The following is a 15168-nucleotide window of genomic DNA, read 5'->3' as shown; positions in this document are numbered from 1 at the left end:
TTCTAGGAGGAATTCAAAGTTTATTTCATGAAAATTGGTTTTGAAATGGCTTAAATATCAAAACACATATACGCGCACACACACACACACACACACACACACACACACACACACACACACACACACAAAGTAAAACAAAGTGACCTAATAAAAGTGGGACCCACCTTTTATTAGGATTGCTTGTTTGGGATATTTTAGACACATCAAAACCAATTTTCATCAAATAAACTTCAAATTCCTCTTAGAATTATATGCTCTTCCATATTTCATTAGAGATTTCTCATTATCTCAAAAAATCTTCATTAAATAACATTGAAAACCTGAAGCCCCATCTCAACCCAAACTTTACCATCCTTTTAATGTCTTTGGAAATAGTCCTCAAAGTATACAGATACCCAAGTACACACTAATCAATACATTTCATTTTAAGTGATACGTACATTTGATTCTGATGCTCCACTCTTGCCTTCATTATTCCTCACACATGTACATGTATTTCAGCATTTCATTTAAAAGGACAAAGTCATACATCTGAGTAGTGCTAGCCTTCATTTCAGCCTCCTATACTGTCTCTGTCATCCAGAGTTTGAAACTTGTGTTGCCCCCCCATACTCAATGTCAAGAATTATTTTGTCTAAATCCACTCATTTTGCCAGACCTTATACATTTCACCCAATGATCTGCAAATGTCATGTGTAACATTTAATGTGATTCAGTCCACTTCCATGTTGGATTACACTGCCATATAGGGAAAAAAAATAAACAAATTTTACTTGCCGACACTTGGTCCCAACATATAGATTTACATCATTTTTCTTTCATAAGTTAGATGTTTTAGTGTTATACAAGGTCTTGTGCTAAAGTCAACGGTCATGGAAGGTCAATTGTTTAAACTTTGATGAAATGCGGTGATAGAAATGAAATGAACTGAAAATGTTGTTTACAGGAAATGTTGCATCTTTTGACCTTCATGAGAGGATGTGGTGTATGACACTTCTACTGTAACATCAGAGAACCAAGTGATGAAATGTTGTTGTGTACTCGTACTTATTAAATTTCGGTTGGCATTAATTGCTGTCATAGTCTCACAAGTGATTCTCACTTCAAACCTCGTGACCTATTTTCGAGATGGGTCATGCGATAAGAGTCGATCGAGTTGTTTGCGAGAAGATGCAGAGGAAGTAAACAGCAGCAAGATGCCGAGGTATGGGATGACCTTGGAACACTTGTCTGAAGACGTCAAGATTAGGATGCAGATTAGAGCTGCGAGAGTACAATCCAAGCACATGCCCACAAGGTTTCCCGTCTTCTCAAGCGCCAGTTGCATTACGTAATCATTCTATCGATGGAGTGACGAAGCCAGCAAAGAGCAAGAATGTCAAAACGCTTTCCATGGTAAAGAATTAAATGCAAGTATTTGATCCTTGGCCTTTTTCTTCTTTCTTTCTATTTGATTCACCACAGGGCATTAGAAGTTCGAGAGCATCCCTTCTTCAAGAGCACAGATTGGAACCAAGTCTACTACCAGAAGGTAAGTTTGAGTGTATCCCTGAACATCAATGCTGATGTGATGGCAGCATGTCTCTCAACACACCATTGTCACTTTTTCCACGAGGAAAGAACAAGTGATTTTGCTCTCTCATTTGCCACACCACAGCCTTCAAAATCTTCCTGGTTTTGTAGGAGACTCTCTGAACCCTTATGATCTCTTTGTATGTCCTGGCAAGCGAATACTGTATTCGTCATGAATTTCCAAAATTCGAATCTGTACGGCAATTTCGCAAGTGATTGAATTTGTGATCAAGTGGCGATAGTTGTGGTGGTAATGGTGATGATAATGATAACGATTATAATGAAAATGATGGTCTTTGTGAAAATTAGGGTCATGTTATCACTGATGGTGATGGTGATGGTGATGGTGATGGTGATGGTGATGGTGATGGTGGTGGTGGTGGTGGTGCTGGTGGTGGTGGTGATGGTGATGGTGATATGGTGGCAGTGACGGTGATGATGGTGATGGTGATGGTGGTGATGGCGATGGTGAAGGTGATGGTGATTGTGATGGTGTTGGTGATGATGATGGTGGTGATGGTGATGTTGATTGCCATAGTAACTGTGATAACATCAATGCTAATCCCAAAGAATGTCAATCCTTCCCCCATCAGGTCCAACCACCTCTCATCCCACCGCGAGGAGAGGTCAACGCTGCTGATGCCTTCGATATTGGATCCTTTGACGAGGATGACGTAAAAGGAATCAAGGTGGGCATCTCAAATCCCATGACACAAATGGAGAGTCAGATAGATCTCATATACTGAAATCTGCTTCTGTGCAAACAAAGTGGGCTAAAGTTTGATTGTCTTTGCAAGCATCGCTCACATTTCTGTATGGCTTGGATTAGTTTTATGCTTCATGCTATGTAAGAATGCAAGGTGCATCAGTGCACTTGTTTTATCTGATGTTGACTGGGACTCTGTTACGAAACTTGATTGGTGAACATGCATATCAATCAGAACTTATATCAAAGGGAAAAAAAATTAGTCAAAATTTGCTATTCTCAATTTTTATACCTTAATAACTTACCTTGAGATTAATTGGTTCTTTATAGAGAGAGAGAAGCACATGAATAAATGAATGTTTTCTGACCACCTTGAATTGTGTCCAGCTGTCGGAGGCTGACCAGGAGCTGTACAAGAATTTCCCGGTGACCATCTCGGAGAGGTGGCAGCAGGAGATCGCAGAGACGATATTTGAGACGGTCAACCAGGAGCATGACAAGGTGGAGATGAAGCGGAAGGCTAAGAAGATGGACGAAGGAAGTAAGCTTGCTGAGAGTTTGTATCACTAGCTGCAGTCACACTGGCAAAACTCAAAAGTTCTTCAAGAACTTCTTCAAGAACAACTTCGAGAACTCTTCACTAAGTTTGCTCATCCATTCACACTGGCAGCCAAACTTCTCGAAATTTCAGTTCTCAAAATTGGATTGAAACTTGTCTCGGAGCTTTGATTACCTGAGAAGATACCATGGAGACTTTATGAGTTACCTGGTACAAATTATCTATATCTTTATGCAAATGCTAGTTTTGAGACGGTGCTTTCGTGAAAGCACAGGCAAAGAACATGACTGTGCAGTGAGAGTTGGATGCTATTCACAAATTTGATGACATGTGAAAGTATTAACTCTGATCCCAACATGAATGCAACGTGCACATGTACATTTCCTTGTTTATTGCTGTACTATCTGGTCGTGTATGTAGCCAATATGCGAAAATTTAGACTTGCTAAGTATGGTGTATACAGTATGTAGTGTCTGAATCACTGCACTATATTAATGCAGCATTGTATAGAGGGAATCATTAAGGGATCTGTGATTTTCTGTGGGTGATATGATGATGATTTTTACGTCTTTTAGCGTTGTAGTCATTTCAATTGAATGTAATATTCACCGTGGCCTCAATTTCACGCCATATCTCTTGCATCCGTCTCCCTGCCCCCAGTCTACGCCTTAGGCAAGGACTGCATCATGCACGGCATCCTACACAGGCTGGGGGGCCCCTTCCTCAACACCTGGCAGAAACGCTACTTCTACCTGTTCCCCAACCGCCTTGAGTGGTCTGGCGACAGCGACAGGGGTCCAAGTCAGGTTGGTCTTCCCCCTCCCCCCCCCCCCCCACCATCCTTGTTTTAAACGTGACGAATGCAGTTGTTTGCTTCAACTGCAGTACAATACAATCTGCAGTACAGTACAATTTGCAGTACAATTTGCTTCAATCTGCAGTACAATATGAATGTCTTGATCATGTTGGTTTTACAATGGGTAGGTCATGTTACCTATCTTGTGATCATTTCATCATGTGATCATATGGTAGATGGAAGTCATGTTGTAAGAGTGTCTCATAAGAAACATGGAAACTAGTGTGGAAGAGCACACAGTACCTTTGACCTTTGACATGCACGCATCAATGCATGTTTGTTACTGAACGTCTATTGGCGTACCCGATCTGACAATCATATTTCTGGAGAAGAAATTTGCATAGACCGTGGTGTAAATTTAAACCACCTTCGTAAATATGAGCCTATCTGTCTCTATATGTCGATATGCACCTAACAAAATATCTCTCATTTTCTGTATGTATGTATGTATGTATGTGTGTGTGTGTGTGTCTGTGTGTGTGTCTGTGTGGTGTCTGTCTGTCTGTTTGTGCCAGCAGCAGAATGTGATAACCCTGGAGGACGTCATGTCAGTGGAGGAGTCGACGATCAAGGGATACAAGAGCATCACTCTGAAGATGAAGGCTGGCAAATCCTGCATTCTCAGGGCAGAGGTGAGGGAGTATTGAAGTGTGACATCATAGCCATTTGTTGCCATGGAAACTGGCTCTAAGCAACCTTGTGCAAACCCAAATATCTGTGAACACAACTGTTGCTAACCATGCTTGTATCTGGTTTCAACCCACTGCCCGAAGCCTTGTGTAAGGGTATTTCATATCATATATTAATTTTTCTCATCTTTCCATCTACCCACCTGTTAATTTATCCTGACATAAATTCGGTCAACCGATTTTTCTATCTAATGATCAATTGATCTATTTATGTCTTGTCTACGTAAACATCCTCTCTCACTTTCTTCCTTCCCGTTTCTGGTACAGTCGGAGCCGGAGTACGTGCAGTGGTTCAAAGACATTCGTGGCACCTTCGACGAGGCCCAGCGCATGCTGCGGAAGGGCCCCAAGATGTTTGCGACCCAAGGTTCGTCCACTGATATCATGCGACACCACCCCCCACTAGGCCAGCGCAACAGCAATGGCCCACACTAACAACCTCCTCTACCCCCCTCCCCCAAACAGACCATTCCTACAGCCCATCCCTCCCAGATTCTGACCCCGATCACCCCAATCGAATCATGCATTTGTAATGACTTAACAACTTTTTTTTTTTTTTTTTTTTCTATTTGAATTTATTTTCGTTATCCCTAGCGAGTATGCATATATGCAATGGCTTAGATGTATTAGCTTAACAAATTGCTGGTGTCTATTTTGGGCACATTTTCTTTTTTCAAATGCCCTGTTTTACCTTGATCAAGGAGTTGTTCAGGTCTGCTAGTAATGTCGAATATTAAAAGCTTCTGAAGTATTTCCAGCTGCTTGTGCTGGTCCAACAATATATTTATATAAATATACATCCCTTGCATGATGGATGCAAGAAGAACTTATTGGTGCCATCTTCTTGACAATAGAAGTACCTCGAGTGTATCAAGTTCAGATTCCAAGAAAATTTGCATGTAAAAAGGAAATTTTGGCCCCAAATTTTTCCTAATAGGCATTCCCCTTTCCTTTCACCCACATCCCCATGACATGACCAGCGTTCATCCAGGAAAGCAGGTCAAACCAACCCAAGTGTATTAAAACCAAAATGGCTCTTCAGCAGTGACAATGGTTCAAAAAAAGCAAGAAAAAGAGAAAAAAAAGCATTCAGTACTGCTGACCCGTAAATGGATGTCCTCATAGCATGTATCATGGCAGCTCATTTGACAATGATGTAAAACGGAATTAGAGGAAGTGCAAATCTTGTTTGTGCATATTTTCATGGATTTTTAGTGTTTGTTTGTAATCAGCTTGTGTTAGGGAAAAATACAAGCAAACAAGGAAATACAGTAGCAAATTGTACAAATTTTTAATCAAAGGATATCAGCATATTTGCTCAAAGAAGAAAAGAAAAGGTAAAATTTGTCAACCCGGTCTATTGTTTGATCCAAGTCCCTACTCACTCAGTTTATCTGCTGTATAGTAAATTGGAAACTTTCCATACTTGGTTAGAGTGAAATTTTGACAAGACCCTTTCACAAGATAGGGCTGAAGGAAGGGAAAAAGACTTATTATTATCATTTGTAAAAATATAATTCTGATAACCATGTAGTGCTGGGCATTAAAGCAATAGCATTGGAAAGGTGGTGCTATATGTATAATGTATGTGTGGTGTGGGCTTTTCAGTGCTGCCCTCGGTGTCACTAACTCACATGATAACGTCGTATAACCCCTCCGAAGTCATTTGGTCGCCGTTTCGTGCCCAGCAAAGGCTCGGGCAAGCTTCAGGTTTATTTTCACAATGACATCTCTCTTTCTTCTTCACCAGACTAACCCACATGAATGCCAGGTGATTGATCTAACATATCCAGCGATAACTCAGCAGGCCAACAGTCCCACCCCTTGACTTTTTTGTAACCACATCATTTCTAAACCTTGAAAACCTAACAGCATTCTGCTCACAAAAAAAAAAAAATGTAGTGTATGTTATTTTTTTTGTTCGGTTCTATTTTTTTAAATAGAAAAAATGATTAAAAAAATCAAGAAATCACATTTTTGCTGCAAGCGTTTTTGAGAGTACATGTATTTCAAATGTGAATAAACCATTATGTGGCTATTCAGCTTGAAGATGTTTTACCTGTGAAATTGAATTTCCGTATCAACAATAATTTTCACACATGTTTATGATTTATGCAGCCATGGCATTTGCCTGGTAGAGGGAAAGTAAGTGTATACTGACAACCATTTTGACTGTGAGGAAAGAGTTGATCGTGTAGCAAGGTCTCGCGACAGCTAAGACGTAAACCTTGATATATCAAGGATGGGCAGTTGAATATTTTGATCTGTATTGTGATCACAGTCGCAGCGCCAACTCCGACTCTTACAAAGTTGGGCTGCGTTATCTCCAGGCAAAAGCTATTTATATCTCTGTCTAGAATGACAAACTGAGTATGTTCAAAGATATATGTATGTTTGTACCGACAACATGACTCGTGGAGTGCGAAAACGAACTTTTTACCACAGTACTGCGACTGTATACACTACCTGACTATCAAACATGATGAAACGCTGTCTGTTAGACTTTAGAATCTGAGTAGTAATGGGTAGAGGATGATATTGTGTTTTTGTATCCATTGAATAGGACCTATTTGTTTCTGATTTTGACATCTGTTCGGACACACAGTACGTATGAGGCATGACTCCAACCCTAAGTTTGATAACATCGAAGCGACGATTCGTCTCAATACATGACCATGTACCCTGGTGTACCAATGTGACACAGAACGCGAAGTGCTAGTTTGCCATAGCACATGTTTGCACAGAAAAAGACAAAATATATGCTAAGACTCAGACAGAACAAGTCCTAGTGTACCTATATTTATTATTATTATTATATACCAGTAGTATTTATAGAGCAGAACACACAACTTATCTGATCACTTCAGAAATTTAGAGAGACTGCCAAATTGTTGTAGGCACACAAGTATGTACACAGGATTTTTTTACATATCTTGCGCTGCTGTATTGTGAAATTCTCGAGAGTGACTGTCACATAGCAGCAAGGGGGAGATGCGCTATAAAACAGTTGAGATGACCTAGGAGCAGGTGTTGTGTCGGTCTTCAATGGCCAAAGATAGAAACAAACAATGAGGCAGCATTCCTGTGACAGATTCCGTTGTACTCTCGTGCTATACATTGAACACATACAAAATCCGCCAGAACTCTTTTAGCGAGTTTTAATATTTCTTCATATAGGATAGTAGCCATCACTTTGTGAGTTAACTGAACACACTCAAAAGGAGTTATATTATACACTGCTATACTTCATATTTTCATTATGTTTTACAGTGAGTAGCCTTCGGTTTATTTCACTGATTGAATATTAGAAGAATGTCAGAGAAAAAAAAAGACAGAAAAAAGACAAAAAAAGTGTTTTGTTTCATTTACAAATGTGTTATCAAATTTTCTTGTTTTGTATTAAACTAACCAGTATACAATTGTTAAATTGAAAACATTTACGTCTTTTGTGTGAAATGTAAGCGAGAAAAAAAAAATTATTCATTATGGGGAAAAGAATCCTTTTTTGTATTTTTTTAGTCCTGTGCTCTAGATTTGCTTAGTGTGTGTTAAAGGATGAAAGTATGATATATCAACAACCTTTGTACATGCAAGAAACTATTGTAAGTGTGCTACAAATGATTAAAAACAAATAAAAATGATGTGAATGTATGAATTTGAAAAAAAAAGACAGGTCGACGCAGGTAGTCAATAAAATTATGGAGTTTATTTGCTTTTAAAATGAAAATGGTGACTTGTGCTGTGCACTACGAGCACTCCAATACCTGACTCCATTTGAGTCCAGAGGTTCATGTGAGTAGAGACGAATTTCAGATGTGCATGGCTATGTAGTCTATGTTCTGTAATCTTACACAAATCTCACAGCTATGAGGAAATTGTTTTCAATATAGGACATCTGTTAGAAATTGCACCGTTCAAACTTTGCTCATCAGAGCAGCATCAAAGCTGAGGCAATGTTTTCATTTTTCAGAAACATCTTCATGATTTTTTTTTCTGTTTAGAAACATAGCTGATTAACTGGAGATATTATTCGATTGACTTCATGCTAACAATCAGATTGTATGTTTTTATAGAGAAATGATTAATATCATGTGCATATATTTTTTTCTCCTTTGTTTACGTCATTGAACATCAATTCAAGGTTTAAATTGATGGGTTCTAGCGAGAAATAACAGAAAAGAAGTAGGTATTGTGTGCATTCTTGTAGTCTGTTTGTTTCATGCCATGACCGATTTGCACTATCCAAAACGTTTTTGGAAAATGTATAATGAGAGCACACAGCTTTGAATAATTCCGCAACAGCTGTGTGTGTGTGTATGGGTGTGTGTGTGTAGCTTTTAATGTACAGACAAAAATCAACTAGAGAATTGAATGAAATGTTGTTTATGAAATCATTCACTTGTATATCAGCAACTGGCACTCTGTCCTGCTTCGTCTGTTAGGCACATTTCTTACCTGAGTAGCCCGCCAGACAATGGGTGGATGTAGTATGCAAAATATGTATCAAAAACACAAGCAAAAAGACAATTTTTCCCTCTCTATCATCCCTGTAAACGCTGCTTTTGAATTGACATGTGACATATGAGGGGAGAAGAAAACAATAGCAGCAGCAACAACAACACAGTGCATATGAAGCAGATGATTTCATATTTTGAAAGGAAACATAGTTTGACAGTCAAACTGGAATGTCCGCTTTGAAAACACAACTCATAATTTGGTGTTCATGAAATGACCGTTTTTCTTAGGTCTTTGATTTCGTCACATCTCATTCTACCCCCCTCTTCTATTATCATTCACTTTAATAGATACATGAAAATCCTAAACAATTTGTAGCGGAAACATGGAAGTGTTGTCTTGAAAATTGTGCGTAATTGATGTAACTTTAAGTACTGAAAAATGCAAATTGTAAAGTCTAACTCTTTCCTATGACTGAAGTATAACAACTATTCTCTAAATGCTAGTAGTTCCATAATTCTTTTTTTTTTAAGATATGTATACTATCAGATTGATTAAGGCTTTTTGTTGTTTGTGTACAATGCGTTTACTGTGTGTCTGTGAATGAGCAGCTTAGACAATATTACAAATAACATAACTTGTGTAATATCTTTGATTGTTTTTTTTATTGGATTGTGATTGATTTTTTTAAAAATGATGTTTTCTATGATTTCTAACCAAAGCAATGTGTACCCACAAAGTAAGCAGTATGGGCGAAGTCACGAATATTGCAGTCGATTCAAAATACCTACGGCCGCTTGCGAAGAGCCGACTTGTAAATTACACTTAAAGAAACAATGAAACAATATTTGAATAGGCTGAGGCTCTGCCCCCCATTGTTGTGTCGGTATTTCACTTTTCAGCACTCCTCCATAGCCATCTGTCCAATTTCATAGTTATATTTTCGTCCTTAGCGTAGCAAATGTGTAGACACTGGTCAGTGTGTGAAAAGAGCTCACACAATTTGAGAAATCTTTATTACGATACCACGTGACTGTGAGTCTGTGAAAGGCAGGGAAACTCACCACAAACCATGATATTTTCTGTGAACACTCACTCTGCAAACACCCCATAAATGCTCTGACACATCTGCCGGTACTCTCTCTCTCTCTCACCCACAAGTCGAGTCTAATATGTGTTGCAAAGTTTTATATCTCTCCGCTGCAAGCCCCCCAAAGCCCACAAACGATCCATAAAACCGGGAGCATCCCTCCCCGCCGTGTCCGAGAGGCGCCGTGTACAGCGTTGCATTCTGGGTAAACTGTTGCTGTCAATAATAGTCACATGACTCTATGTTCGTCTATCTTTTTTTTTTCTTTTTTTAAATGTGTGTGTGTATGTGCGTGATGCAGTCGATCTTTGATATTCTTTCTTCCTTCATGTTTTCAGTGTGATCTGGATGTATAAAATTGGTAAAATTTCAGTTTCTTTCACCCCTTAGGCTACCCTTTGCTCCTTTGAACGGTTCATGCTCCCCGCCCCCTGTAGTCCACCAGATTGCAAAATTAATTCTACATGTATATGTAATGTATGCAGGGCTCGACACTAACAGTGGCCCGGTGGCCCAGGGCCACCAAAAACGCACGTCGGGCCACCAAAATTTCAGAAATGAAGAATTTGGTTGCCTGATCGGGCCACCAAAAAAGGTCGGATGTTTGCCTTTGGGCCACCAAAAATAAAAGTTAGTGCGGAGCCCTGATGTATGTATGTATGTAAATGTTTATCATACATCAACATGATATAAAGTTTTATATGTACAAATATTAATATATATTTACATATAGGTCTCTCCCCGTCCCTGCATTTTTTCCCCCTAGGCTAAACTGAACATTTGGCTCAGTTCTACCCAGTCGCTTCACTCTCCTTTAATCATGAAGTGAATGCTCTTTGTTATATATCAACTCCTTTTTTTCCCCTATCTATTGTGTATGCTTCCTTGATGATATATGTTTGTAGTCTCTATTTATTGTTAGTCATTTTATGTTTTGTTTTGTGTTGTTTTGTTTTGGTTCTTTTTGTTTTGTTTTGGGGTCTTTTTTGGGCCAAATTTCCTATCTCAAGTTATTGTACTTACACCTCAGTGCTATGAACAACAAATGATATATCAGACCATCCTATGCAGGGGATTATGGCTGAAAGTCAATAGTGCAAGCACCCAACTAATAAATAAAAGGAAATGAAGCAGTCAAAAGTTGAGATTTACTTCCATAGTATTGAAATCAGGAATAGATGATCGTGCCAAGAGATCTATTCAAAAACCTGTGATTATGGTTTGACTTGCTTAACTGGTTAACATCATAGTTGAAAAAAAAAATTCAAGCCAAAATGTCAAAAACAGAGTATAACAAAAGAAAATTTCATCATTATAATAACTGTGATATCAAGTTGGACTTTGAACCATGAAGCATAATTAGTTCCTGCCCTACACATATCGACACATCCAAAGACGCCAGTCATTTCGATCCGGTTACATGCCTTCACCCTAATGCTTTTATCTGCCCGTATTTATATATCACACCTTTAGAGGTCCTTGTACAGCACAACATGTCAACAAAATATTGTTGTTGTCTTTTTCACCTGCATGAATGTGTCCCAAGATAATCTCACAAAAATGTTAAGAACTTGATGTGTTTGTATTATCTCCCATGCATGAAAGGAAGCACAGCAATGTGCCCATGTGCCGTTTACTCAAAAGATTCTGTTTTACGACATCTCAAAAATTGTACCTCGGACCTTATGTTTTGTTTGATGCTTCATTTATATCCGTGTGATTACACTTTAATGTCGTGTTATCAGTATTATTTTTTCTTTATTTGGTTGTGTGTTTTTGTTTTTGTTTTTGTTTTTTTTTAATAAGCACCAAGACTACCTTTAGGCATTTATTTATTTGAAAGGCAATGTTTTTCATTATGTACAGTGTGTTATAATCCGTTTTGAGAAAGACAATTATTGCTTATGCTATGAATCCTTTTTTTCGTACCAAGGATAAGGTCTTTTTTTGTAGCATCGTAATATTTCAACCAGAAATAAGTTAAAGTGTGGAAAGTAAATCTAATAACATTCTGTTTGAACAGAGAGAGTGCACTTATTCAAAATTTAACAACAGCAACAACAACAATAATATTTCAACCAGAAATAAGTTAAAATGTGGAAAGTAAGTCTAATAACATTCTGTTTGAACAAAGAGAGTGCACTTATTCAAAATTTAACAACAGCAACAACAACAACAACAACAAAGATAGAGAGATCCTGTTGATCAGTGTATTGTGTCTGCTTGAGTGCTGTGCTAGCTAGCTGAGGTTTCAAACAACATGCACCATGTGTCAGACATGCTGGGAAGTTGTTAGGTTGGTTTTTTTTTTTTATCTTAAAGAAAGATGTGACTTCAGCACTCTTGGCTATATTTTGCCAGTGAAACTATTTTTTTCCCCGTGACCATTCACCTTTCTTTCAATATTATGTGTAAAGCACGATACCTGTAATGATTCCTTTGTAAATGTTTTGCTTTGATGCTGTTCTTCAGTCTTTGCATGCAGTCGTGGAAAAGTGATATTTAGCATGATTATATACTCAACAGTCCGAGTGATTTTTGTGCATATGTTTCACAAAGAAACAAAATAGTAGTAATACCCTATGTACTCCATAATATTACTCAGTTGTATGTAAGGTTATTTGAGTTGTTGAATGATGTTAGACAGGTGTCATATAAAAGCATTACTTCATGGTATTCCATGATATGAAGTGTATTCTCTGCCAATTTATCAATCTTGAGACGTAGAATGAGACTGGGCTGAAAGGAATTAATTTCAAAATTTAGCACAGTGTGCTCACAGTGACCAGTGTAGATGTTAGATAAGCATTGATCTTGGTACACTTGTAGATAAAGCAATATTCTTGGGATACCATATCTATCCTGATATCTATTTTTCAAGTTGAAGGACAAAAGCTTGATAATCTGTGACTCTGTGGTGGGAATTAAGAATCCAATTTTAGACAGCTTAAAACTTTGTTCCCTACTGTGATAAGATTGAAAACAATAAATGTTTGGATCAAGACAGTATATTTCTAATGAATAGAAGCAATGGATAACACCAAAATTTGTGATGATACATCACAGAATTATTATGAGAATGCCTGAGGAATGATTCTGCCTCCCCGTTCACCAATTATCAAAGAGGGGTTTAGAGAGAATCTTACCTCTAATCCTGACAGTACCTTCAGCGACTGGTTTCTACACAATGTCAATGGCATTATGAGTTGGTAGGCCTGATGGGGTTAAATGCTGAGAACTTCCACCCCCCCCCCCAAAAAAAAAAAAAAAAAAAAAAAAATCAGTCCTTGGTTATTGTGAATACCTTAAAATGGGCTGCAAGAAATCTGCAGCAATAAAACATGACAAGCCATCTTCTCATTTGATTTCCTTTTTAATTTGTCCCATCTAAAACAATTCAATATTTTTTTTTTCTAATTTCTAATAATTCAGTGCTGTAGAATTGATGTAGTGAGACTGCCACAGTATCATCAAATGTTTGTAAGGAATTAATGTATATTTGTTTTGTGTATACTCCAGGTATCTAACTACAGTTTTTGTTTCTCTCTCTCTGTTCTCCCCTTTCTCTTCCTCCTGCAGCTAGTGGTATGTATTACAAAGGACGAGGAGTAGCGCAGGAGAGCTAGCACCACACCCAGACATTCTACCAATGCCCCGCCCTTCCCCCTTCTCCGGTTCATTTAAACCTCAACTCCCCCTTGGGCATTTTCCAGCCACCCCCGTGTGACCAACATGTCCCGGCCTCGTGAAAGAGAGACCTTTGAAACGCTGACCCCCATCCCCCTCCTCACGCGGTAAGACTTGACACCCCCGAATGGCAGCTCCTGTCGCCGTGACGACACCGCTGTGATCAGTGAGGACCTCTTGTGGGCAGACAGGAGGAGGATGGGGAATTTGGAGACGGTGATGATGACGATGATGATGAGATTTGAAAAGGACGCAGGGGAGAGTTTGGCAGATAGAGGTGGACTCAGCCTCTTAGAGGGCAGTGAACTACGCAACAGACTAACTTGCGTCATACGCGAAACGGATAATTGAGGCTTGGATGACGATAAAGAGATTGAAGCTGAATATGCCCTGCTGGAATCCTGGCAGCTCTATGAGAGTGAAATGGGCTCAGCCTCCAAAGGGTGTAATCTATCCCAAACTGATATTTCTAGTTCCTCACCATTGTGGCCAGCATCAACATCTCCCTGCATGGAAGCATCTCACAGTCTCGAGTTGCAGACCCCATTTTCAGCCTAGTTCACCATTTCTGTGTGGACGTACCTAGCCTGCACTCATGAGGCAGTGTACAGACTTTGCTAGAATTGATTATCATATACCATTCTGCATGGTACAAGATTGACAGATATTTTTGTTTCTTGCTTTTATTGGCATGTGCATTTCTTCAGTATCATAAGTCAGAGTATTATACAGAGAAGAAAACATGGCACCTTTTGTGGAGAAACCCTTTTCAGGTACAAAACCTTGATGCAACATAGAATGTAGAGCTTAAGATTATGTCTAACAGTCCAAGAGGTTTATTTTTTTTTCTTTGTTCAACTAGCTCCGTACTACTGTTCAAGAAGGACCGATCCATAGTGTTAGTTCAATATGAAGATGATGACAACAATGATGGTGATGATGATGATGAAGATGATGACGACGTTGATGATGATGATGGATGATGATGGTGATGATGGAAATGAGGCTAATGCCGAGGATGATGCTGTGTACGACACACAGAGTGATGATACTGATGTTGCCCCGCAATGATGATGATTATGATGACTTTGCTGCTGCTGATGATGATGACGACATTGATGAAACTCCATACACTGGAAACAACTGGCAACGAAGACAGTGACAATGTTGATTTCCAAGCCACGCAGGGAACAAATGCGAAAAGCAGGATCTCGATACTATGCAGAAGCACGCTGTCTTTTTGGCGCTGGCGCCTCTCACCAGTTAAGCTTTATTCTCTTTTATTTCGCCTTTGTAGTATTCCTCAAAGTTGAGCCCAAAGATGTAAACTTTCTCTTGTCCAGGTGAACATTTTTGCATGGACTTTGCACCGAAATGACAGTTCTGTTACATCATGTATTAAAATGAATGAATAGCTTTTCAAAAAAAAGAGAAAGAGGGGATGTATGAATAAGTGCAAATCAATGCTAATATTTGTGCAGTCAAATACATTTTCTCCAATGTCCACTGTTAAATTCTGCACAAAAATGCATTCAGTTGTCAGACATTGTGTAG

General features: G+C 38.8%; 1 protein-coding gene across 2 annotated transcripts in view; it reads left to right on the top strand.

The window, feature by feature from the left end:
- The window catches only part of LOC140226962 (G protein-coupled receptor kinase 3-like), a 123390-nt gene extending 108850 nt beyond the window's left edge, over positions 1-14540 (top strand). The window contains exons 15-21 of one of the 2 annotated variants that reach the window (XM_072307396.1): positions 1465-1531; positions 2166-2261; positions 2666-2819; positions 3498-3643; positions 4212-4325; positions 4650-4749; positions 13507-14540. In XM_072307396.1, coding sequence (XP_072163497.1) covers positions 1465-1531; positions 2166-2261; positions 2666-2819; positions 3498-3643; positions 4212-4325; positions 4650-4749; positions 13507-13553 — 724 coding nt within the window. In that variant the 3' untranslated portion in view covers positions 13554-14540. Of the gene's footprint in view, positions 1-1464; positions 1532-2165; positions 2262-2665; positions 2820-3497; positions 3644-4211; positions 4326-4649; positions 4818-13506 lie in introns of those variants that run through there. The other variant, XM_072307395.1, reaches the window with a different exon arrangement.
- Positions 14541-15168: the final 628 nt, after the last annotated feature.

Source organism: Diadema setosum, chromosome 4 (genome assembly GCF_964275005.1).
Source record: "Diadema setosum chromosome 4, eeDiaSeto1, whole genome shotgun sequence".
Taxonomy (NCBI): domain Eukaryota; kingdom Metazoa; phylum Echinodermata; class Echinoidea; order Diadematoida; family Diadematidae; genus Diadema; species Diadema setosum.
Note: the sequence above shows the minus strand (reverse complement) of the source record. Positions and strands in the feature narration are given on the sequence as shown.